Here is a 26,447-nt window from a genome sequence, read left to right as displayed (position 1 = left end):
TAATAATGATTTTGAATCTACAGAAGGAAGACATCCTAAATCACATCAAGATTCTCTACTTCCCATTCACGGCCATTGACTTTGGCTGGTGGTACCAGCTCTCGTTACCGTCGTTGCCTTCTGGGAGAATCCGTGCCAAAGCTGGACTATCAACAACGCATATCATTGGCGACGGTAACACACCATGGGCTCTTACTGATAATCGCGATATCACGAAATATGTCGCAAAAGTCATTACTGACCCAAGAACTCTGAACAAAATGGTCTTCGGATATACACAATGATGTTCGTCGAATTCTCGAGAGCGTTACGGGACAGTCCGTTCCCAAGGAGTTTGTATGGACAGCTGCGCTCACTAGCTCGCGGTACAGTAACCGGCTGACCCCTGATCTTCTATAGGTCTCCAAAGATGAACTTCTTGCCATCATCAGCGAAAATCAGCCGAAGAACAGTTTGACCGAGATGGCCACGAGTGCCATGTTAAAATTTGGAATGGCGCAATATCAGTATTTGTTAGGGATTCGAGGAGACAACACTCCCGATCACGCGAGATATTTGGGGTATCTCGACGTGGAGGAGTTATACCCAGAAATACGGTCTACCTCTCTGGAGACCTACATCAAGGACGCTTTTGAAGGTAGAGTTAAAACAGTCTACTCGTGATTTGATAGTTTGGATAGTGATCCACTTCTAGAGACCAATAATCTTTATTTTAAAATATAAGATAATAAATAGAATTAGACCTCTCTGCAAGTCCCATGGGACCAACCTTGCGGCTTGGTGGCGTCCAGGCAAAAACGCGACTATGTTACAGCCCGTGAAATACGTTTGAATAGTATTCTATATAAGTCTTTTAGCGGTATTCTACGCTTTCAAGAAAATAACCGCACCTTATTGGCCGTATCTAGCCTACCTCCGTACATCTTACACCTAGGTAGTCGCAACAAAACCATACAATCGATTTGACCAAAGAATTATATCCTAGCCTCTTTATCTCTAAACTTCCCTTCCAGAGAATTTCTGCTACACTGGTCAGACATCGACATGCCGCCCAATTGAAAAAACAACCTCAAGAAAAGAAGGGGGAGGGACGCACTAAAACAAATACTTAGCAGCATGCTCAACATGATCATCCGAAAACGTCGCCATAGTATAATAACTATGATCATAATCCGGCTGATAACGAATCTCAACCCCTTTTACGCCTGCCTCTTCAGCGGCCTTTGCAAAGTTTTCGGGCAGTAATTGACCCTGTTTGTAAAAATTGTCGCCTGTTCCGACGTCGATGAGAACGTTAAGAGGACCTTTCCAGGTCTTGACGAGTTCGGTGGCATCGTGCTGTTTCCATTTTTCTTGGGCGTCGGAGCCGAAGTAGCCCGTAAACGCCTTTTGACCCCAGGGGCAGTTGATGGGGTTGGTGATGGGCGCAAATGCGCTGACGGATTTGTATTTGCCAGGGTTGCGGAGGAACTTTCCATTGTTGTCAGCACCTCCCCGTCGGATATACATGTACATATATGTATAGGGGAAAGAGGGAAGCGACGTACGAGAGTCAGGGCCCCATGGCCACCCATACTATGACCCGTAATACTAACTCTACTAGAATCAATCTGATCCTTAAACGCCTCAAAGACTGTCGCGGGCAATTCCTCGGTTATGTAGCTGTACATATTATACCCTTTGTTGTAGGGCGGGAGTGTAGCGTCGACATAGAAGCCGGCGCCGGAACCAAAGTCGTATGCATCGTCTTCGCCTTGGATGTTCAGACCACCTATCTGGAATCAGTATATACTTTCCGTTTTCGTGTTTGTAGGGTGGGAGAGGCGGACGTGGACTGGTATCAGGATACAACACGGCAATCCCCTTCTTACTCGCGCCGTGCTGAAAGAAGCCCTTTTCAGAGCAGTTATCGGCCGTGCATGTCAGTCCACTCAAGTATATCAATAGTGGCACCTTTTGGCTCGCGGCTTGAGGAGGKAGGKAGAGGTTGAAGCTCATTTCGCAGTTGGTGGTTTTAGCATTGTGGCTTAGTTTGAGCAGTTTGCCGCCGAAGGAGGCTATGGTTGCTTTTGTTGTTACTGCCATTTTGTTTTCACTAGTCAGTATCTTGTCGATAATTGAGATGGAGGTGTGGTTGAGGATGAGAATGAAAGGAGAAAATTTATCGGGATGGTGCTCGTGAGGGGCAGCGCTGCGTAATGATGGGGTTATGTTTGACGTGAGGGGAAAGCCTGTCTTCCAGGTGGGGGTGGAGGGTTACCGCGGATTTCCCCAAAAGAGTAAATTTCTCCCTACAATATCGCTCGTCTAGAGGGAATCAGATAGCTTCATGAATGATGCGTCTTATTATAAAGTAAACAACTCCAACAATGCTGAATACAGACCAACAACTCCGTCAAATGCTAAGCTCACTTGCTAAGATATACAGGAATACCATAAATTACAGGCGCCGCTCCGTTCAAATACTTCAACAAACACGAGCTGCGAGATCGCGCGACCGCTTCATCCAGTGCAGACGATTCAGTACCTGTATCAGTATCCTTCTCCTTGGACTTCTTCTTGCCCCTCCCGTTTCCACTACCATCCTCATCCCCAGGCATTAGGCCCCATTGCTGAAACGTGCTTGTCGCAAATCTATCAATATCCTTGTCCGTCACATCCCATAACGTAGCAACCAAGGCAGGCGATCCAGCTTGCATATAGTTCATTGGTGTCCCGTAAGGTTCCAATTCGCCGGCTTCCGTCAGACATCCGCTGCTACAGCCCATGAGAAAGGCCACTGCGCATCTGTCCAACCGTTTGATCGTGCGTCCACGAATGTATTGCGCACCGCTTCCGTGACCGAAATAAAGAAAAATATCCTTTTGCTCTAGGCCAGCCTTAAACTCCTCTTCGGAAGGAGTCCGTCCAATGACAGCCGACCAGCCTTGTCTCTGTGACAGTCCCTCTTCAAACGTGTTTTGTGTTGATTTCAAGTCTCCGCTTGGATTTAAAATGAAGTGGCCGTTGTGACGGTTAACCTCGAACGCTACATCCGACGATTCTTCCAACGACCGGAATGAGACGATTCGCTCGCGCAAACACTCCAGAGACGGCATGCGAGATACAGGAAGTCCATGCAGACATGGCAACGACTCCCATGGAAAAGAATGTAAAGACTTGTCCAATATCAGGATGGTGTGGTTGGGTCGCGCCCACTGACCCGCGCTATTAGAGTGTAAGCTGTTCAAAATGTCAAGCGTGTCAATGACCATCGCATCAAAGTCGATCTCGTCATACGCATTGCGCTCGCCTTGGAATTGAAGAATGTCGACAACAAAGTATAGCAAGTCCAAAATCGAGTCTTCCGGGTTTTCTTGTTTGTCAAGATCGCGGAGACCAATGAAAAGGCTAAGCACGTTTTCATGAATCTTGATCTTTTCTTTCCTGTCTTTGGACTTTTGTCGTGATGGTAAATGCTTGTTCAGCACCTTTTCGAACGAGCCCGCAAATTGCGCCAAAATCGTCGAGTCTCGAGGAAGCGTGTCAAAAATACCACGGAACCCCCCTAGCCATATATTTTCTATATTCTCTAAAAGAGTTTCGAGTCGACGATCAAGCGACTCACGCGTAGCCCACCATTCCTTCTTTGAGTTTTTGTCGATTCGAGTTTTAGCATCATGAGCACTGGCGTTTGCAAGTTTGATAATCTCCGTCATTTCATGCTTTCCCCAGTCGAACGTGAAATCGTCTTCATCTTGATTTCCCTCCTCGCTTCGTTTAAGTGGCAGACGGAGGAGGAATGGAGAGCCGTCACAAGACATGCGAGAGATGATAAATTCGGTGCGGTCAGAATTCAAAGAGATGGACAAGACATTCCAGCCATTAGGTAGAATGTCCACATAATCTTGTGTGAAGTTGGCAATAATGTCCGCCTTCTCCCTAGTCTCAGGTAGCACATTCTCAGGCCAACTCATCGGGTCAGAATAACCAGAAAGACACTTGTCGATAGAAATTGCAAGACGCTCACGATCAAAGGCAGTAATACGGCCGAGTTCTATTCCAATTAGCAAAGCTCATCTTACCGCACGATTTGGACTTACCATTCGCATTTACTGGGGCCAATATATCTTCATCGACAAGTCCCGGTGTCGTTGCATGTGAAAGCATTGAGACACGACCCATGAGACTCGAAGCAATATGACCTTCTACTGTCGACCCTGTAGAAACAGCCTCTTTGACAGTGGCGCTAATTGCGCTTCTCGCTCGAGACATGATTTCGGCAACATTAGACTCCTTCTTCGCAACTATCGTAGCACGTGCCGGTTCCTTGGCTGTAGATTTTCCCTTTCTTGTAACCGGCGTCTTGCTTCTAGCTGCCGCCACCTTTGTGGCTGATATCATTGCTTCGATTGAAGGCATAGACAGAGTCGACTCGGGCAGAACACAATATACTGCATGCGCAGCAATGCTTTTCATGGCGTCAGCAAGTAAGTGCTCCGTCTCTTCGATTTGTATCGAGATTTGCGTGGCTATAGGAGAGGTGTCTCTAGCAATTTGAAGTAAACGTGAGGCCCCATCGAGGTCTTCAACAGCTAACAAGGCATGAATTTGCTGCCTGATTATTTCGTTCCACAATATAATATGAGAACGAGGTAGGACTTTGACTGTTGGCGCGACTGTAGTCTCCTCGATATCGGTCGATTTTGGCGTCCCTTTGGTTCTCCGAGTTGTCCGGGTGGTCAATCTTTTCGTCTCCTTCTGAACGCTAGCTTGAGGTATTTTCAAAAGAGACATCTTCTCTTCAAGAGCAGCAACAGATGATTTGACATTGATTAAAGGATCGAGTCGAACGTCGGAAGCTCGATCAAGCATAGCTTCAGCCTCATACAAGAGACGTAAAACCTCTTTGTAGTTTCCTTGATATCTACTCAAGGCAGCTTGGCTTATTTTTAACTTCACCGTTTCAACGCTGTTGATCAAGCCTTCTGATAGTTTTGTGGCAGCCTCGAGAACAGTCCTGGCATCCTTCAGATGATTACCTCTGATCCACTCAAGGCCAAGTTCAGCTTGGCATGTGAGTAAACGGACCGAAATCCCAAGAGTTTCGTTCACCTTGAGTGCCTGTTCACCATAGTAAATGGCGTCCTGGAACAGACCATTATAGGCAGAAAGACGCATGAGATTCAAAAAGCAAGCGTTATGCGAGGCCACGTGCTTCCAGAAAACCGCACCTTGCGCATATGTCCACGTCGTTGGCGTAACGACACCAGAAAGGTCAATATTTGCAACGCCATCAATCACAAAGTCCACATCTGACATTCGATCTGCCGACTTGTCCAACTCCTTCTTCCGACCAGCTGAACGTTCTAGCTTTGTCCATAAACGCGTACTCAGTCGAACAGCCAATTTACCATAATACAATGCTTCACTCAAGCACTTTTTCTGGTCGGCTAGGCGAGAGCAAAGCAGAGCTCCATCAGCAATCAACCGCTCCCATGCCATTTTGGATTGGCCGCGACTTCCCTGCACTTCCTCCGAAGCTTCCTTGCTACGAAAAAGTTCCTGGGCTTCTCGAAGTGCTATTTCTGCGCCATCGATGTTGTTGGCTTCCATGTTGTATTCCACAAGAACCAGATGGTAAGTGATGAGTGCGTAGTATGATATATCTCCACTAAGCAAGCGTCGTTTAGCACGGTCAAGAAGGTCGAGAGCTGCTTTGTGATCTCCGAGGCGGCAATACTGCAAGGCACAGCTTGAAAGAGCCAATATCAGGGAAGAGTTATTTCGAGATTCTTGTACTTCGTAGATACGAAGAGTGATCTCAGATGCTGCTAACTGTAACTTCCAGTATCCGCGCGCCTCAAGAAAGTCCGAAGCTGCTTGTGTTTGAGCAAGCAGAATTTCATGATCATCGATGACAGCCTGAACAGATTTCCAATCTTTGCAATCCCGTAATGTCGAAGCCCAAAAAGCTATAATGTCTTGGAAGTCATCTTCTTTCATTTCACCGTCGCGGAGCAATAGTAGTAGCTTCAGGGAGTTTGTCACAAATGGTACATATGGTTCATGTTGTGCCTCAGGTGAAAGGTTTGATAGATGTAGTTGAGCATCTTGGGCCAAAGATTCGGTGATCGAAGTTTCAAGTCGATCTGGTTGGTCGAGTGCAAAGCGAAGCACTAACCGTATAACACGAAGACGGCGGGCAACATAATCTTCACTGGAGAAGGTCGATAAGATTTCAGATAACAGCCCCTGGAACATGCCTTTGAACTTTTCGCAGGCCAAATCGTGACTAGAGAAGTTGGCCAAGAGACTCAGCTGCCATTCCAGGAGGAAGCTTCGAGGTATAACACCTAAATGCTTGCCTTCAAAAATGCCGATTTCATCTTTCGCCGGTCTGCGAAGTTGCATCTTGAGGTAAGAAGATAGAGCACGCGTAAGGTTAAAGCCTGGGCTCTTGGAATCTTGGAGACAAACATGAGGCGGCTTTCCTGAAAGATATGCTATTTGCTGTTCAAGTATCCCGGCGTCGATATACTCTTGTATAGACCTCTCGAAACAGGCAATGGATTTGGCGCCCATCCTTGCATCCAGGTAAAGATGAGCCAATCTTTCCAGTTTCAAAGTTGTGAATCCAGTGATTTTGTACATTAGGGGACAATCTCGCAATAGACTAATAGATTGATCCAACAATGGGATTAGCTCTTCATAACCTGCGCCTGATTCCTTTCTCTTGAGGTAGCGAGACCAAAAGAGGTTGGATAATTTCACAAGGGTACTTCGCCAGTCAAGTCCCTCTTCTCTATCATCTGTATCAAGTTGTTCGAAGCTGTTAAGTAGTCGTGCAGAATCTGTGAAAATCGGCTGTAAATCCCCCCACGGTGGCAACTGATTCAAAAGTGACATTTTGCCCAACGCGATTGCAGACTCGGCAGCAGCGACGATAATGTTTTTCGCATTACTTAGTGCCTGCAACTGTACATCCGTCTCGCCTTCTGCGGCATTGGGTTGCTGGCGGTTGATATATCGTCTTAGAAAGCGGATGAACGCATGAAGAAAGTCCGTCGTAGACATGAGCATCCCCTTAGGAAGGTCTTTATCTGAAGAAAGTAGTTCGCCCAGCTTCGCCATGGCTATCTTCTTCAACCTGGCCGATTCCACGAGAAGTGCTTCTAAGTCGCTAGCGCTACCTCTATTGGCGGACTTCAATCCTAATGCTGCAGTTGCAAGCGATTCGACTACCGATGGATAAACTTTGTTGTTCTTGAAAAGATACAAATAGATAATGGCGATTCTGCATTGAATCAGATTCAAAGCCATGGGATCATCCTCGGTTATCCTTTCAGCCGCAGATGAAAAATGTTTCAAGGATTCTTTGAAGCATGAAGCTTCTTGGGCTATCTTTCCAAGACAGTATGATATCCTCCAAGAATTTGTAGTTCCTTTCATGGCGCATTTTGCCATCTTAGACTGCAATCGTTGCACAATTGTGCCGAGTGCTGTGAACCCCGAAGAGTCGACCATCGAGTCGGAATTGGCAAAAGCATCAAGGAACCGTGATAGAGGGTCAAGAAATTCACGTTTCGAGTCGCCTGTGTGTCCGGATAGTTCCCATGAAATGATTCGGTATTCCATTGACACGAGCTGTAAAGTAAGGGCAGAAAAATGTCGTGTGCCGCGGGTTGTTGTCGAATCGGTCGTTGATCCAGCTGCTTTCTGCAGCATAGAAGATAGAGAAAGGATAATATTGGACGTTGATAGTAGCTGTAATGCGGCCTTGTCTTTGTTGAGATTTCCAGCCTCGAGACATCGCATAATAACCCCTGCAGGGCTGCTTGGATTGGTTGTGGATAAAGCTTTGCACGCCTTTTCGATCGCCGAAGTCTTCCTCTCCGCGGCTATCAGTTTCAATATATGCGACTGGAAGGGAAATAGTAAAGCTAGTACTGGGCCTGCAGAGTCGACGTGTGAAAATGTCAGGAGTTCTGCCGTTGTTTCTTTAGCGGAGTCTGCTTTCACATCTTGGGTGGAACGCTCCTTCAAAGTTTTTGACGATAGAAGTATGATGATTTCTTGCAGCCGTTTCTTCAGACCTCTCAATTCCCTATAAGCAAGGTCATTGACCCCAAGCGCTATCAACCTTCCTGCTAAAATACATGCGCCTTGTTCCAATTGTAAATTCCCGCTATCGGTCTTGGAAGAGTTTCCGCCTTTTAGATTCCGTAGGGTCGTGAGGGCAAGTATAGCACACTCAGCAATCGCCAATAGACCGTTTTCGGGCGATCCGTACCCGGTGGGCGTTGGTTTCGATGTTTTGCTCGAGGATTTCTTTGCCGGTGACACGATCTGATTAGGGGAAGTCGGTTGCAAAGGAGTTTTTGGGCCTGAATTCCTTTGTAAGGCATCGGATAGTGCTTTGGAGGCTATGTTGAAGACTTCGGTCGCCAAAACAAGTCTCTGTTGTGAAGACAGCGCTTCATCTTGAAGAGCTTGCGACACGTCTACTTTGACTGTGGCTGGAGGATTGCGCAATCGGGTCGATTTTGTGCGCGTAACAGACTTTGTAGAAGTAGTCGCTTGAATTTTCTTTGCTGATTTTGTCTTCTCACCGGCTGGCGGCGTAGGTTGTAGCAGTGATTGTAGAGACGCCAATGTTGACGTCGTACAGGTCGAAGTCGATTTGACAGCAGTTTTGATAGATGCTAACCGCAACTCTACCAAATCTGCTGTTGTTGCCATCTTTCAGATTGGCGATGGACGTATTGCGCGAGAGCGCCTCGGTGACAGCGTTGAATTGTGGAGTTTGAAGGTGTTCATGGTTCATCGAGTGTAAGATCACGAGAAAGTTGACCTTGCCAAAACGGGCGGTTACCAGGACAACCAACCAGCCCAGCGGTCCGGAAGGAGCTAAGGTGTAACACTAATCCTTTTTTGGATGGTGTCTTGGCATGGTCATTTTTGGAGATTCACCGCGGATGTTGAAGATATTAATCAATCTTCTACAACAATCGGCCACGATGTCAGCAACCCTCAACATGAGCTCTTTTGCTGCCACAGCAAGAAAACACCTTTATACCCCGCCATGGCGAACATTCCGGATCCCGAACGTCGGATTGACGATGAACAAGACCTTCCAAGTTCGTCTACTCTCAACAGCAGAGGCAGTGCCGAAAATCGCTCAAGCCTCAACATGGCAGTCTATCATCCCTAAGTTTTTTCGAGGCGGCGGCTCAAATATATCACCAAAGACGAGATCAAAAGAATGGAATCCGGCAACTTTCTACGTCGTGATATGGACGCTTATAGGATCGCAGGCCATTCAGATGCTGGTCCTGCGCAAGGACTTTGAAAACTATACGCGAAAAGCAGATGCAAAGATACGGCTACTGCGGGAGGTCATACAAAAAGTGAATAATGGAGAGACTGTCGACGTCGAAAGACTACTGGGAACGGGCGATGAAGTGAAGGAGAGAGAATGGGAAGAAGGTCGGTACAAGCGTCATTCGGGACATAATAGCATCAGGCTGCTGACTATTCCTAGTTCTCCAAGAAATCGAAAATGAAGACTCAGTGTGGCGCCAGAAGTCCCATGATCAACGAAGCAGTGACGACGATATTTGGAGCGACGGAAAGGACAAACCTAAGGATCCTGTCATGAAGTCGGAGAAATCTACACAACCAGCTGTTGCCCCTGCAGCTGGAACTGCAAAAAGCGCCAGGTTCTATTAATTTTGCTTTGATGGCTACGGGTCTATTGACCTCAAAAAATGATACCCATACGTTCATAGCCTTGCGGCTTGGACATTTACGCTGTTTTTCCCCATCCTATGAGGCGACCGTCACTGTATACTATTGTACATAGCTCTTCTTTTGTAACATATCTCTTTTTTTAATTGCATAAAGTAACGACCACTTGTTGCCGTTAAGCCTGTGGGAAAGCACCATAACCCTTTTCAGATGCAAGGGATCCGGTCCAAGTTTACCTAAGTGATTATATGCTGTAAAAAATATCATTGATCTAAGGAAATAAGGGAAGGAGAATCTACCTAAATAGGTACATATATAGTTCTTAGTCAAAAAACAGCCTTGGCATTTGTGGGAGCACTCCATTGACTAAGTGTTGGATATTTCGGGGAATAGAAACATGTCGGAGATAGCGGAGATATCATAAGTTTCTTAAGCGGATTTACTTTCGTTCCAGATGAAACCGATCTTTCTCCTTCCCAACTCACTCCAAACTCGCCAGGCGGCAGCTACCAATATCTGAACATCCAGAATGCTCGCTTATTAGAGAGATTAAGTGAATTGATTGTCAATTTGGAGCGTCTAATTGTCAGGATGGTCTATCGCGGCAAGCCATCAAAATCATGCCGGAATTGTCGAAGACGTGACATAAAAGTGAGACCCCATAATTGGATTCAATCCAACTCATCCCGATATGCTCAACAAATGTAATTGTAGTGCGACAGAAAAATAAACGGCTGTTCGCAATGTTCACGAGCTGGTATCTCGTGCCCAGGCTATCCAAATCCCACTGACCTGATCATATACGATGAAACCAGATTAACAATCGACAAAAGACGCCAAGCTGAGGTCTCTCTCATAAGTCCATATTCCTCCACAGACTCCATCCCAGCAAGGCTTCTCCCTTCAATTGAGATCCATGCAAAGAATCTTTTCATCTCGCAATATGTTGCGGATACGGATAAGGCCAACCTTTTCACATACATGCGAGTCTTTTGGCCTCCAGGATCGGTCGGATTTCCCCTTTTAGCTACGGTGGTTAAAGCTGTCTGGTTGGCTTTCTTTTCATTCTCCCATCAATCGGCTCCAGCCCTACATGATGCGCGTGTTAACTATGGCTCGGCATTGATGCTTACAACCACTGCTATCCAATCGCCAACTGAAGTAAAGAAAAACTCGACATTGATGTCATTGCTCCTTTTGAGTGTTTATGAGCGGCTCATCACCTGGGAGGGAAAGATTATTCCTTCAAACGCTCATCTACGAGGCGCTCTCGGGCTCGTACTCTATCGCGACGGCGATCAATTCAATGATCCTATCAGAATGAACATCCTCTTAGGATTATCTGAATTCATCATTATTGACTGCCTTGCCCATGAAACAGACATACCTGGGGATCTATTGACGTTAAAATTGAGAGTGATAACAAACAAAGCTGCCTCTCCAAAGTGGCGTTTTCTAGAATTGCTGCTTGAATATGCACAGCTCAAAGAGATGCTGAGATATGGGGTTCCCCCCGAAATGGCAATCTCTGACGCTAATCGGCTTATGGGCAGATTGGACGAAATGTCCCATATCCTACCTCCATTGACATATAGAGAAGATTTGTCTTCTTCTGAAGCTGCATCAATCACTTACCCAGATCACAATACGCGAAGGAGTTGGAACAACATACGAGTGATGCGAGTTTTGTTAGCAGACATCGTACGCGAACAGTGCACTATCTCACTCAGCGGCACTGACATAACGGATCCTGTCCTTATCAGCCAAAAGCTCCACAATTCAATATGTACCATTGTCTCTGGCTGCTCGAAAATATGTTCTTCTGCTTCAGGAGACTGCATTTTAGGTGCGGCATCAGGAAGCGTCTCAAGCGTGCAAATCAGTACACTATTTTTCCATCTCTATGCTGCGTATACTTTTGCTATCCTTCCACAGCAGCTCAAGCAAATACTATATCGACGCTTACAAGACCTCAGTGAAGGCCAATTCCCGGGCATCCAGAGATTGATGAACCAATTATTACAAGACACTAGTGCCTACCAAAAGAATTTCTGGAAAGTGTGGCTTCGACTTGGAAAAGAGAACTTCTCGATTTGATCATTCTATCCAATTGCTATTCCGCTCGTTAACCCGCTGCAGCAGAATATCATATGTACTCCTCTCAGACATGTCACACCTAGTACTCAACCAATGCTTTTGCGGCCGGGGGATATCTATCGCCCGCAACTGGGTGTTTATCCAAGATGGCACTCAACTTTGAGATGTCATCATCGGTCAGTTCGATGTCTTCTGCGTTCTCAGACAACCTCTCTACGGTCCTTGAACCAGCCACAGGCACAAGGACGGGCATACCCGGCTTTCGGCTCTGGATTTTGATCCAGTTCAAAGCTAGTTGAGACGTCGTGCAACCTTTCTCTGTGGCAAAAGTCTTCAACTCCTTTACAAGCAACAAATTCGTATCAAAGTTCTCGGGCTGCCAACGCGGAAAGTTGCGATGATAGTCATTCTTTGGCACATCGTCCAAGCTCTTGAATTTTCCAGTGAGCATACCCGCTCCTAGGGGTGTGTGGGCTACAACGACAATGCCCATTTCACTGCAGATAGTGGCCACGCCATTCTCAAAGACATCAGTGGCCCATAGACTGATTTCGGCCTCGACCATATCGATTTTAGCGACGGCTGCGGCTCGACGAATTGTTTCAACCCGCACCTCGCTCAGCTGGATTCCTCCGATTTTGCCCTCCGCCTTCATCTCCGCGAGTGCCTTAATGCTTTCTTCCACCGGAACGGCAGGGTCGGTTCTTGCACAACCAAAGATATCAATCTTCTTCTTACCGTCAAGAATTTTGAGGGCATTATCAACAGATGCACGAAGGTTTTCAGGGGAACAGTCCATAGTGAAAGTCCTCATATCCTTTATTCCGCTTTTGATACACAGCACTACCTTGTCCGCGTCCTCCGGATAGGCGGAGAAATAGCGTTTCATGAGATGGAGAGAGTTATTGTCTGGGGTTCCATAGAAATCGCCCCCGTTCCAGACATATACTTCAGCGGCAATGGCAGCTTTGAGGACTTTGAAAGTCTCTTCGTCCGGTTGGCTGAAACCGGGTTGGGTGAAGCCTATCAGAATGATGAGATTAGCTAGTGCACAATGCTTCTGGTAGGGAGAGATGCATACGCATTAGTCCTAGGCCATTTTGGGTGATTCTCTTTCCTGCAAGGTATGGCATTGTGGATTTTCAGGTGAAAATTAGGTACAACTTTAGCAAATATATCGACAGTTGAAAAGCTTTTGGAATGAGGAAAATGGAAGCAAAATGATCTAGTTTCAACAGGGAAAATCGGGCCTACTTATAGCTTCTCAGGCTTCAAATGTTGGTAAGGCCACGGCGATGTCGTTGCAGCCTATTTTCAGTCTTCATACCTGAAGTCTATAATATGTCTGTACAATCCTTGTTTAACTCCGTTCAATGTCCGGAAAACCAGCTGGTTACTATATCTGGTCTAGTCTGACGCTGATACAGCCTATCAGCACTCTTTGAAGTGTAACCACAAGCATCAAGCAACGAATTTGACACCAACTTCTTCGCTCAATTCCATTCTCTCGGAATTACATATGGTAGTCGACCCAATAATGCAATCTTTTGGTAAGTTCAACGGCGCAAAAAGACTTCCAATTTGTTCCAAGCATATCATACCGTATCATACAGACGCACCAAATCAATGATACACATATTTAGTTGTGTTGGTATATCGACAATCAAGATCAATGCAAACCCATTTGTGCAAAATTGACCTCCAGATCAGTCGCATGTGTGACCCCCTCTACAGCCTGGTGATTCTGACCACCAACTGGCGCTCCACATTCAGGACACACAGACCTTTGCATCGCCATACCGCATTCTCCAATTGTGAACGGATGTCCATTTTGACAATAATACCAATGMCCCGTACCGCTGAATTCGSGAGCCATGGCCGCAATAACAGCCATGCGCTCTTCGTTTGTGACTTTGGCGTAAAAAGTCGTGCCACGAAGCATCTTCTCCGCGCCTTCAATGTCGGTAATCAGGCCCTGAGTTTGAGCCGGATGTCCGTTACAAAGTGTCTTAGCTTGATCAATTGCTTCTGTGCCTAGAGTCAAGTGTTGTTCTCCCATTTCGGGTGCTGAGGCGTATGGTCGCTCAAGTGCGTGAAGTTGAGCTAGGAATATGTAGCCCTCTGCCTGATGGAGAAGACGTTTTGATTCAGAGGCGTTTCTGATCAATACCTCGCATTCCTCTCTTATAGTTGATAGATCCATATCGACTTTTATTTCTCCGGATTTGGGAGTATTTCGAAATAGCTCAAAAAAGTCGCCTAGCAGTGCAATATCCAATCGCAGACTCAATGCCGTTCCTTGGAGGAATCCCTTAGTTTGCAAGACCTCACTTCCAAATTCAAGGTCACCAGAGAACTCGACAGTTTCTTGTCGGCGTCGTGCATTTGTGGCCAGTTGACGGACTTTGGCGTACGGTTGCTCCTCTGGGGTGACTCGTTTCTGATACGTGGCGATGCGCTGTCGCAAATCCACAATCTCTTTCCATCTCCTGTTTTGTTTCGCGGAGATGATAAGTCGTATACAATCAACCAGAACATCGCGTTTACCTTTAATGTTGATCGCATTCGGCCAGGGAATAGATCGGTCCAATTTGGTATCCTGTAATTGTTGGATTCGCTGTGGAAGCTCCTGCGCAAGTGGAACGTATTCGCGGTTCAAATACAAAACGAGTTTTTTGAAAGACTCATCCAAAATAGCCCGGCGAACCAAGCGTCCATAACGAGCAATATCTCTCAGTGGCCCACGGCAGCTAGCACATACCTTGATGTCGCTGATGGAAAACGGATCCGACGAGGTGGAGATTCTACTCGGTTTTCCACGTTCGTCGAGAACGTAGTATTTGTTCATCTCCATTAGTCCATCCATATTCTCTATCGTGAGAAAATGTCCACATTTGGGGAATATGCACGGATTATCGTCAAGGTCGATGTCTTTGTATACATCTCCCAAAATGAAGTCGACCGGGTAATCCTTGATCTCTTCACTGCCACAGGTTTGGCAGTATTTCTCAGGCGGACAGATCTCTCCGCAGACCGATGGACATTGGTGTCCACAAGCCAGCAACTTATCGCATCTCATTGAACATGGAACATGATTACATGGCGCAGCACAAGGCATGGAACATGTACTATGTGGACACGACGACAAACACTTCTCTTCAGCACAAGGAGTGCAAGGCTCTGAACACTTCCGTGCGCATTTGGAATGTCCGCAGTGGACTTCGCAGGGCAGTTGACATGGAGGGCATAGCTGTTCACCGTGGCAAGCAATGTCACATCTGTGAGCGCACGTATTTTGATTTCGGCCACATTTCTGTCGACAGATACCATGATCCGTGTTGAGTTCCCCTGAGTCAGATTTTGTTATGCACTTGGAACATGGGTTTTTGCACGGATGACCACATGCCAATACACTCCCACACTGCACCGTACACTTGTACTGAGGCGAGTCGACATCAACATGACATGCAACTCGAACTTTATGGTTGCAATTTGGGACTGTCTTCTCAACAAGCACAGAGCAACGCACGATTGACAGATCCTGGCTCTGCCAGCAGGGAAGCCTTTGCACCACATGACCGCAACTCAGTCTTCTATCTGCCTGAAAGACAACTTCTGTACATTTGATGGGACATCTTTCACCACATTTCCTCGTACAAGAGTGAGAGCAACCCTTCCGCGGCCGCTGACAAGGTTCGAGGCATTGGACAGCGTTGTGGAGAACCTCTGAATGACATTTCTGAATGCATGCATGGCCGCACGATAAGCGGTTGATGCATCGGAGATTACATCCTCCTTCAGGTGAAACTCGTGGAAAGTCGTCGGAATTCGAAACTGTGATCAAAGTGTCGGGATGGCGTGGGCATTGCAACTCCAAGCTTGTGCCAATATTCTCGTTGCGCTTGAATATATCGATGACATCGGCCCACATGGGTATATGCATGGAGGTCATGGAGTTTCCAATGATGTACATTCCATGCTTTGCTCGAGAGAGAAGGACGTTGATTCGGTTCGATGTTCGTAGGAAACCACATTTGTTTTGCGGGTTACTGCGCACTAGCGAAATAACGATCACGCTGGCTTCCTCTCCTTGAAAATTATCGATTGTGGCTACCCGTAGGTTTTGCAGGAGTGTACCTTTCACAGCAGTTGGGGTAGGGCCTTGTTCTTCGTCTTCTTGAAGACCAGCCTTGTCAAGATCATCTTGATCTCGATCCCCTACGGTGATTGCAAATGACCTGCCAAGCCTCCTCCTCAATTTCTGTAGCTGGCCCAAGTAAGGCGTGAGAACGGCTATTTCGCCACTGCCATACTCTCCCTGACAAATCAGGTGGTTGACTAGTGCAGTAGTCATTTCAACTTCGTAATCGTTCCATCGCGACGTCGCTGTTGCCTCCGAATTCGACGGGTTGCCCTCGAGTTCGCGGTGATCTAGCCAGAACAATCTCTTACGGATTCCCTTGACAGCGGGGTACTCAGACACTGAAGGAGCATCTTGAAGCCGTGGGTACAACGTCTCACGCACGAGCTGAGCGATGGAAGGGTGCATACGGCGTTGTGTCTGTAGTGTACTATAAGGTAGTCCGCAGCCCATGGCACTGTCCGTTTCAACAAGACGTTCAAATAGAGACACATCCAGTGAGTATCTCTCTCCACCATTCTTATTCTCGCGGGAGAGATCATAGTTCTGCACCTGTGGACGGAGTTGATAGTGGTCTCCAATAAGAATGGCATGCTCTACTGATGGTAGCAAAGCTGTAAGAAGATGCGACTCGAGGACTTCACCAGCTTCTTCGCATAGCACGATCTTGGAATTTAGTCTTCGCAGCATCTCAAGATTTCTGGCTAATCCGGTAGTGGTGACCCCAATGACATCGGCTTGGCTGAGGCACCGCAGATCGACTTCGCTTCGAATATTGTCAAAGTCGCGTTTAGTATGAGCATACGAGTGGCATATACCGGTCAATTCTTGGTGCATCTCTTCTTGTATTTGCAGCCGCCAATGTGCGTAGAGGCTCTCTCGCTCAGGCTGTGTCATTTGTAAGAGAGGAATTGATTCAAGTCGCTCGATATGTCGAATCTGTTCCTTTGAGACTCTTCCACCAGACCTGCGCCATTGATCAAACACTTTTCCGGGATTATCGTTATGCGCTTTCTGAAAACCCTCTTCGTCAATTCCAAAAAGCTGATTATAATATGTAGGGTAGCTGTCGCGCAAATGGGCCATCACACGAGCCGGCGAGATACCCTCTCGAAGCCCTATTTGGTTGAATTCCTTCTCACACGTTTCCAGTGAAGTATGGTGACTCCACAAAGCACTCTTTTCCATTTTTGTCTTGTCGAATCGTCTGGCAAGCTCCCGCAGATTGTAGGGTTTCAGGGTCTCAGACTTTGACTGTCCTCCCATGCGAACGATTTGCTTCGTGACATTCTTTTCCAACAAGGACTCCAACAATTGATCTAGCGCATGATTCGTGTAGGTCACACAGATTATTGGACCGAGTTTCTTCTTCTTCTTCTTCCCATCCCCCTTGTTGGCCAAGAGAACCTTAACAAGCGCAACACCTGTGTAGCTCTTGCCGGTTCCAGGTGGTCCTTGAATCAAGCCAATCTTTCGTTGCAGCGTGTCAACAAGAGCAGATGCTTGGGCGTCGTCCAGGCTCGAATTTTGACACAACTTTTGCAAATCAGTAGGATGACCGACACGAACAAAGAAGTTGCTGTTATCATGCATCAAGCAACTTAGATTGAACTGAAAGCCAGGATCCGTTGCGTAGAGAGGAGGGGGGACATCAATCGGAGACCCAACTTTTGAGCTGTTTGGGATGAGTAATTCAGAGAAAGGAAGGTTATCACTTTTTCTCATTGACTGAAGCGCTTTCATGGTCGGCTCGAATGCAGGAAGAAGAACACCCGGGAATTCCACAAGAGCGATTTGAGAATCATGAATCTTGGTGTAATGCTTCATGACCATTTCAATACTCCTCTCGCTCGCATTGGTCAATTGCAGATAGACAGAAGCTTCCTCGGAATTTTTCCTTAAAGCATCTGAGTCCTTTATCTGGGATCTGGTATTATCTCGTCCTTGTTGCTTTCGCGTTGGCGCTTGCGTTTCGGGGTTGATGACGGTACAGAACACCACAAAGTTCCGCTGCATGATAAGACAGACCAAAGCCCCAGATTGCAGACGCTTGGACATATTCCACCATTCTTCACGTTGTGTGGCGCTCATTTTGCTGACTTGAGTCGGTTGGGAAAAGCTAAGCTTGAACTGAAGCCCGTCCTGCCAGTGGAATCCAAGCTCCACGATTCTGCCAGCTTGATAAACGTTGGTACGCTGTTGATTCTTCTGTTTCGGGGTGGTTCGTGATGACTGGAGTACGGAGTGGATGGCGTCGCGGAGAAGGCCTACAGTGTCTTCGCGCAGTAACCGGAAGTTGCGATCCAAAAGTCCGTGAAGGCCATCTTCATGCCACTGTGAGGGGTCGTACAGAGGTAGGTACTCACTACGACGACTGCAAATCTCTTGAAAGGTCGGCATAATGCGGATTTGACTGATATCTTTGAAGTCATTGTCGTGGCGGCCACCAGGAGGGTCGTACCTGATAACAAAAGCTCCTTGCGACTTTGGCTCTTTGGATGGTTCGTCTTGAGTCATATTTGGAAGCAGAATACCAATATGAAAGCGGCGAAGTAAGCGCTCCAGATGCACTCGTGACTCGTGCAAGGGATTTTCTGGGTGATCAGTGACCAATGTACTGAATATCGTCTGAAAGTGACTCGCACAGTTCTTCAGGGATTCCTGAACAAGCGCTGTGGAGTTGAGATCCACGATCCGCGAGAATACTACAAGAGAAGCCTCGAGCCACTCCGAAGTAGATTCATCTTCGGTGCAGTGCATGAGAATTTCGGAACAGAATGTCAGGAGCCCTGAGGCTCTTTCTCCCCCAACTCCAAATAGGAAATTGTAAATGGTTCCGACCGACCGTTCGAGTATCAACGATTGCAACACGTCAGGATGAGCAACGGTTTTTAGTAGTGGAACAAATTGCGTTTTGAATAAGTGCTGCTTCGTGCTTACAGAAAGTTGTTCAAAGTTTTGTTCTACCAGCATCTTGATACACGCAAGACCACCCTCCTCAGAGAGCTTCTGAATGACTGATTGACGAACACCTACATCGACTCCAATCAGTCGATACGCGTTCTGAAATATCGCAGCAAGCTTGCCGCCAGGCAGTACAATTTTGCTGTTCAGAGGAATGCTATACTTCCAGGATCGAAACTCTCTCTCCGAGTTGGACAAGTTGTTGGACGGCGGTGCAGAATTTCTCACGGTATTGGATGGTTTCTGTCCATTTGCTATGTGCTGAAATTTGCAGTTCCTGTACTTGCACGTTCCGTTGATCGCAAATTGACGACATACCCTGTTCGAATTAGTGGGACAGACTTGAAATGGGTATGGTGATGCTCGAAAACGAACCCTTGAGGTGCCATGCTAAAGCCTTCGTCCAAGAGAAATACCAATCACTATTACCAATAGTCATAAATTCTCGTGTGTTGAGTTTTATTAGGGCTCGGGACGTCTTCAAGGTAACGACAAAGTAAAGATTTGCTTTAGAGTCGCAGCTAGAATTTATTAGAAGGTTAAAAGGAAAAATGGTCAATATGGATATAATTAATTTTGTCATCCAAGGAGAGAAAAAGCAAGAAATTTTCCACATGATTTATGTGGTCTCTTATACTAATGGATCGATATCTTGACTGGCAAATGCCGTTAAGATATGGCCTCAATTGTAACCAATAAAAGCCTGTCACGTTCATGTGAAACTCATGCACAAACAGCGTCGAGGAAAGAAAGAAAGAATAAATACACGAGGGCCAATTGTTTATGTGTCTGTGATGCAAGGCTGTTACACAAGGATGTGCCACATAGCATGCGCCGCAAGGCTATATCTACCTGACTTGACCTCCGAGGCTATGCACTTTAAGGATTTTAATTGGAAGATTACCTGTTCAGTAATTTGTACTATTTTATCTTACATGGAAGCAAAGCCACAGATAGATAGCATCCGGGAATCAAAATGATGGGAAATGCATGAAGGCGGGAGTACTCTATGGACTAAATCGAGGTTCGTAGTTACATGGATCTAAACCTAACAGCCTACAAAACGATTTCACAATTATATTGAAAGAACACGTGCCGTATTTTGGGTAAGTGGTGTTATTATGAGCTTATCTAACGAGACACAATGCTAATCCCTGACGCATCCTAAGCTGATGATCCAGGGTCCACCTCATCTGGCCCCGGCCTCGCAGTCTCCTTTCCTTTCCCAAATACTCGACTAACAAAATCAATGCCAAAGCCAGTCCAGAGCGTCAGTGCTATAACAAAGCACAACGCACTCGCCCAACCATGAGTGTGGCTAAATTTCGGCGCCTGCCCACTAGGCAGCTGGTACTGCTGAAACGGAATCACCACCGCCTGTCCAAAACTAACCATAAAAGCAAGCGTCAAAGCACGAAGTTGCTGATCACCACCACAAGTTGAATTAACCCAACCTGCTAAAATCGGGGTATAACATCCATAGCAGCCCGAGAGCAGGAAAGCGGCCATCTTGAGAGACTGCGATGCAGGCCAAGCGGTGAAAATAGCAAAACAGAACGTTAAAAGACAGCCTACCGCGAAACAGACGGGGCTGAATTTGCCAATTCTGTCAATGATGATACCGGTGCTGACCATGAAGACGAAGTTGACAGCCCCTAAGCCGGTTGGGATATTGTTAATCTGCGGCACGGAGTAGGTGCCAAGCGACTTCAGCCAGATTTGAAAGTACTGCATGACGTACGAACCAGCCGTCAAGGTCCAGAAAGCGTAGGCAAGTGTAAATGTGTAGAATTGCCAGGATCTGAGAACCCGACTGATCACGGACAAATCGAACTTGCCAATAGGGGTGCGACCATCTTCCTCGATTCGGGTTCTTGCACGCTCCCGTTCAATTTCAGACAAGTAAAAGGCTCGAGTGTTCTGCGGCGTGTCAGGATAGAAAAATAGACCGTAAAGCGCAACCGGCACCGCTAGAATGAAATCAAAAATGAAAAGCCATCGCCAAGCAGACAATCCACCTTTTCCCTCCATGCCACGATAGAGCGCAGACTGCAAATAACCCGAAAACATCTGACCCAGGACGCCGGACATCACAAATAAGCCACTGCGTCGTGCAATCTCGGATCTCTTGTACCAACATCCAAGTACATACTGAACTCCAGGCCAGGCCGCAGACTCAAAGAGACCAACACAGAATCGCAAAGCATAAAACTCGGACGCCTTTGTAGACTTGGAAAAGCCGAGCACGAATAAAGACCAAGCCAAAAGACACCCAGGCAGCCAAAATCGAGGTCGGATTTTGGTCAGCGTCAGATTAGATATAGGACCTCCGATGATAACGCCAATGTTGAAATAGGTATTCATCCAGCTAAGTTCGTTTCCCGGTCCGAACTTGAGCTCCTCCTGCATACCCGAAACGTAAGCATTAGAGATGTTGTTTTGATCAAGCTGTTTGATGAAGAAGTAGAGACAGCTGAAACTGAGCAGGAAAAAGTCGAGTTTAAAGATTAATCTCTTGTCGGCTTTTGATGTGCCTGGCTCATGCCAGTGCAGCCATGGATGTTTGTGTGGTGCCGGCTCTGTCGAGCTGTTCGTCGTGGTGTCGCCATCATGACCATATTTGATACTGATTTCGGGGTCTTTACCCTGAATCACTCTGGGGTCTTGAACGACCTGATGGACAGATGAAGCCATTGTGCTGGCGTATCAAGAACGTGTCTGTCTCTCAGAGAAATGTTACTCAACTCACACCAAGAGCCTCCAACAAAGGACATCGACCTTCTACAGGAAGGTTTAGTTTGGGAATCGCCATTTATGTCGTTCGGTCTCAGTCCATATAACCACGGTGATACTCGTAAGTTCGCAATGTTGCCATTGCGTCCAAGACTGATGCAAGAGCTATCCATGAAGTCGTGATAGCCAGTGACAATAATACGATAGGAGCAAGTCCAGTAGAATCAGACGGAGCGGGGCCGACAGCACATTGGTTTGGCGGACCCAGTCGGCGGAGCTCCGATGTTTATTTCCAGATTGGGCTTAAATGCAACAATTGCCGATAAGGCTCCGATAAGTGAAAAGAAGTCATGAGGTGTTTCTTTTGGAGAACGCAATAAGAGGCCTGGAAGTCGTGCAAAAAAAGGTCTGATACCGAAGATCTTATATTCAGCACTTGCAAGGATCGATTTCATATAAACACCACTTCAGTACTTATTGCTACCTAGGTATCATCTTGGGCAGTGTGGCGGAGACTATCAACGGCGACTTCAAGGTTCATCAGATTGCCATTATTGGAGCCGGAGCAGCAGGATTAGCAGCAGCTAAGTATGTATCCGCCATAGAAGTGAAAACACCGCAGTCAGAGTCCTAATTATTCCATAGCTATTTGTCGAGCGCAGAAAAATATCCACATATCAAGGTCTTTGAGCAACGGATTTGGCCGGAGGGACGTGGAACTATTCGCCTGATACAAGGGTACCTAGTAGAACGGTCCCTAAGACGACGCCGGGCGACAATAACAAGACACCATATGAAGCCGTATCTTCTGATGATGGCTTCGTAACGCCGCTGTACCGTGATCTGGACACCAATATTCCTCACAGCCTGATGAATTTCTCCACGCAGCATTTCCCAGAGGGCTCATCACTGTTTTCTTCCTGCGATGTTGTCACCAAATATCTTTATCGGTACGCCGAGCCATTGAGACATTTGATGGATCCGCAGCTTCAAAAGCACGCATCACAGCCGCAGTCACAACCGGATAACCCATAACAAAATCATGCAATCCAATCTTCAATATCTCCTCCCTTATAACGCCATGATCCGACTTACACTCCACCACAGAGCCAGCAGCACCCAAATTTACTTTTGAGTCCAACTTCTTCTGTTCGAGTTCCTCACTAATATCACCGGCAATAGAAGCGTTGACTGATTGCCAGAACAGTACTTCCGAATGATGCCAAGGGGATATCGTAATCGTCCTGAGTATGTATGTATGTCAAGCGGTATCGCTCGCCATTCACCTCATTCAACCGCACATTGCGCGCAATACGGTGTTTAATTGACCACTTATCCCGTATATAACGTCGCAGATCGTCGAACAGCACCAGAAACTACGCAAGCGGCGACAGCAGCGGAATCACACCTGCCACACTATACATCGAAAGCAGCGTCGCACAATCGATAAACAGCGCAATAAGCACCGTACGCGCAAACACCACAGGCGGCGACTGTAGCGCAAGTCGCTTCGACACAGCGATGCTTACCGCGGCCACCCATCTACTGCCCGGAGATGACGATCTGCGACGCCGGAATACCAGCGACATTTATAGCCCAGTCCACGACGGCGAGAGCGTCAAGCACAAGTCCATTCTCAGATAGCGAGCTTGTACTGTACCCAAACCCGCGAAAATCGAATGTCAAAACGTGGATTTTGCAGGGTTGCCCGGTTGATATGGAAGCTCGCCGTCAAGAGTCTGGATTGAGAAAGGGGTGGGAAAGCTAAAAGTTCGGGGAACATTGAGGTCTTTGAGCCATCTCATTTGCACGGTGTGCAGCTATCCTACGAGTGATAGGGAGGTGTTTGTGGTGAGAAGGGCCAGAAGTGCAGCGTACAGCCCGACGGTTGCCGCTATGAAGATGAGAGCATATTCGACTAAAGTAGCCACGACTTTACCTGCTCCCATGGTGAGTAACGTGCAGTTCGTATACTGTATCATACTTCAAGAGAGAAGGTAAGACTTTCAGCGGGGATGCCCCGTTGATCTACGTACAGCCTTTTGGCGGCCCCACTGCGGTAACTATCCAGGCACTGACTCACTGAGTGTATCTTGAACCAGAAACATTAACTGTATCTATATGTAGAATGTACAATTTACTCTATCTAGACACAAGACCAAGACTGGTTTGATGCACCATCCCAAGAGAAAGCATCAACCTCCACGTCCATCTTTCTATGACACCAAGCTGTATAGCTAGTATTGTTTGATACAGGAAATCTTTCTATCTGAAAGAAGACAAGGACAAAGGGAAGAACATATAACCAACATGCTTGCAATAATGAGAAAAACAAAATCCACGAGGACATGGAAGCGAAATTGTATATCGTGATCTGTACCAATCCAAAGGTCGCACGAAGGTTTTGCGATAGATGCAGTGACATTATGGAGATGAGAAGGAAAGATGTAAGTATTGTCATGCAGTAGCAGATCCGGATATCGACATTGAAGAGAATGCATATTTTTGTGTAAATCAGTCAATGCAGAAGAGCTTATTGCTTAGATCCGCCGAATATTTTGGGAAGTGAAGCACCTTCGGGCACTTTGATGCGACCAAAATTCTCGTCAAGATCAAGAATCAATTTCAGAGCATTTCTTGATCGAAGGTAGGGAAGTGGGGCGGTGGTTGATGGCACCGAGGACGTTCCAGCCGTGGAAATAGGCGCGCCGTGATCCTCGGATCCAGGTAACGGCAATGCCTTTTGCAAAACCTCATATGCGGCTAGTGTGAAACCGAACTGAGGTGATGATCGGAGAATACGAGCTGGGCCGCCCTTGAAGAAAGCCTTGAAGCCTTCCTCCCTCATGATGGTAGACGCGCAGTGACGCAGAGAGGTGTATTTTGTTTCTCCCTTGCGTGCTTCTACCTGCAGACGTGTCTTGATCACATCGCATGGCGTGGTCAGATACGCTGCAGGCATACCAGCGATAGCACCGGCTGTGAGAAGTTGCAAAACACCGAGTTTATGTGTGGCGGTCTCTCCGAAGAAGTCTGATTTCAAGTGCGCGTAGGTAGGGAAGTAAATAGCAGAGAACGGGACTATCAGCTAATCAGAATACTGTTCAAGACACGTCAAGCATGATACTCACCATCACGAAGAAGACAGGCACTTGCACCCTTGTACAACCCAACAAGACCCAAATTTCGGACAATCCACATCGCAGAGCGTTTCGGGGTTCCCTCCACGCTCTTTGCAAGCTCACCTTGCACTTGGAGACGAATTTTGACAATTTCTAATGGGTTGGTGAAAACCTTAATAATGTAAAATTAGTAAAAATCAATAGCATATTAGTTCAAGGCCACTTACGACTTGACAACCACCGGCAGAGGCACCAGCCAGGATCTCCCATGGCAATTTGATCTTGCCAGTCTCCTTATCGGTAGCGTAACCACGGACCAAGTCATTGACCGTCAATTTGATGGCCTTCTCAGGGGCAACACCGATTAATTGCGGAATGACACCGGAGTACAAACCACGGATGCCCTCATTGCGAATGACCTTTCTGGCGCAATCAATGGAGTTGTTGTACAGTCTCTCTCCCGGTCGAGCACTACGTTGATTCTGCATGCGGGTCTTGACCAAGTCAATGGGGTAGACCATGAAGGCACCAAAGGCACCTGCAATACTTCCAAGACCGAAGTGGTGGGCGGACTCGAGAAGACTCTGCAGAAACGATTTGGCATTTTCTTCCACTTTGGCGATTCCTCCGGAAAGGTTATCTAGGCCGCGATCGGCGGTTTGCCACGACGCATCAATCACCTTTGCGAAATCTTTCAAGGACAATCTCCCGCTAGGAGCTTCCAAGCCTGCAAAGTGGAACAAAATGTCCGCTTCCATGGGTGTGAATTGCGAGAAACGTGTGATGCGCGCGGCTTCATTGAGGAATTCGGCACGGGTGATCTTTCCGTCCGAACTCTTCTTGGTTGCCTCCCGAATAATAACATCAATCATATCCATCTCACGGATGATATTTTGAAAGGCGCGCACGTTGGCGTAGGAAATCTTGCTTCCGGACGATATGTTACACAAGGTAGGGAGGTGTTCTAGGAGGTAGTCGGAAAGCTTATGTTTCGAGGTCTCAAGGATAATGCGCTGAAAGTCTTCTGGTGCGATATATCCATCACCGTCCTTGTCGAAAAGGTGGAATGCCTGGCGTATACGCTCTCCTTGAAGTCCGCGAAGCATCTGGGCGAATTGAGGGTAGGTCATGTCATGGCGAGTTTTCTTTCTTCCGATATACAACGAAGCCCACTCGGAGTTCCAGTCGAACGGGATAGTTTCGGATCCCTTGTTCTGGTCGTACAGCTTTTTGAAGGTCTCGAATTTGATCGCGCCAGTTCCTTCCACATCGAACAAACGGAACGCAATTTCGTATTCAGCGTCGGGCTTTGCTAAGAGGTTCTCGAATGCGGCCCAGTCGGTCAAATTGATACGTCCCTCCCTTCTGCGATCTGCGACGCGGAAAAGGATTCCATATTGATCACGTCGGATTTTGTGCTGAAGTACATTCTATCAGAGACAGCATTGAAATGCGGTAAATGCTAATACTCACATAATCTTGATGTTTGGGCGCAATGGCATCGACGAATTCGTCTTCGGTCATGTAGAGCTCTCCGGAGCTCTCATCCTTGCGCGCATGTTGTATGAAGTTGGTCTTGATCTGCTGCGACACTGAAAGCTCCTCCTCCTGGGTTCCGACCAAGGTTGCCTTGACGGCTGCGGTGACTTTTGACATGCTGT

General features: G+C 47.0%; 5 protein-coding genes across 5 annotated transcripts; 1 reads left to right on the top strand and 4 right to left on the bottom strand.

The window, feature by feature from the left end:
- Positions 1 to 1,095: 1,095 nt before the first annotated feature.
- On the bottom strand, positions 1,096 to 8,721 carry BHQ10_005316 (uncharacterized protein; the record flags this gene model as incomplete). The annotated part of the gene is made up of 5 exons (XM_040877779.1): positions 1,096 to 1,470; positions 1,548 to 1,771; positions 1,830 to 2,191; positions 2,413 to 4,036; positions 4,083 to 8,721. The coding sequence occupies 5 exons, from the start codon at positions 8,719 to 8,721 to the stop codon at positions 1,096 to 1,098; spliced, it is 7,224 nt and encodes a 2,407-aa protein (XP_040733820.1).
- A 278-nt stretch (positions 8,722 to 8,999) lies between these two features.
- On the top strand, positions 9,000 to 9,711 carry BHQ10_005315 (uncharacterized protein; the record flags this gene model as incomplete). The annotated part of the gene is made up of 2 exons (XM_040877778.1): positions 9,000 to 9,468; positions 9,524 to 9,711. The coding sequence occupies 2 exons, from the start codon at positions 9,000 to 9,002 to the stop codon at positions 9,709 to 9,711; spliced, it is 657 nt and encodes a 218-aa protein (XP_040733819.1).
- A 2,194-nt stretch (positions 9,712 to 11,905) lies between these two features.
- Positions 11,906 to 19,320, bottom strand: BHQ10_005314 (uncharacterized protein; the record flags this gene model as incomplete). The annotated part of the gene is made up of 4 exons (XM_040877777.1): positions 11,906 to 12,849; positions 13,684 to 14,810; positions 15,588 to 19,250; positions 19,307 to 19,320. The coding sequence occupies 4 exons, from the start codon at positions 19,318 to 19,320 to the stop codon at positions 11,906 to 11,908; spliced, it is 5,748 nt and encodes a 1,915-aa protein (XP_040733818.1).
- Positions 19,321 to 20,095: 775 nt separating this feature from the next.
- BHQ10_005313 (uncharacterized protein) lies at positions 20,096 to 21,625 on the bottom strand (the record flags this gene model as incomplete). The annotated part of the gene is made up of 1 exon (XM_040877776.1): positions 20,096 to 21,625. One exon carries the CDS (start codon positions 21,623 to 21,625, stop codon positions 20,096 to 20,098), a length of 1,530 nt encoding a protein of 509 aa, XP_040733817.1.
- Positions 21,626 to 24,197: 2,572 nt separating this feature from the next.
- Positions 24,198 to 26,442, bottom strand: BHQ10_005312 (uncharacterized protein; the record flags this gene model as incomplete). Its single annotated transcript, XM_040877775.1, has 4 exons — positions 24,198 to 24,745; positions 24,796 to 24,958; positions 25,014 to 26,204; positions 26,260 to 26,442. 4 exons carry the CDS (start codon positions 26,440 to 26,442, stop codon positions 24,198 to 24,200), a joined length of 2,085 nt encoding a protein of 694 aa, XP_040733816.1.
- Positions 26,443 to 26,447: the final 5 nt, after the last annotated feature.

Source organism: Talaromyces amestolkiae, assembly GCF_001896365.1.
Source record: "Talaromyces amestolkiae strain CIB chromosome Unknown scaffold9.1, whole genome shotgun sequence".
Lineage (NCBI taxonomy): Eukaryota > Fungi > Ascomycota > Eurotiomycetes > Eurotiales > Trichocomaceae > Talaromyces > Talaromyces amestolkiae.
This window is presented reverse-complemented; position numbering and strand designations above follow the sequence as displayed.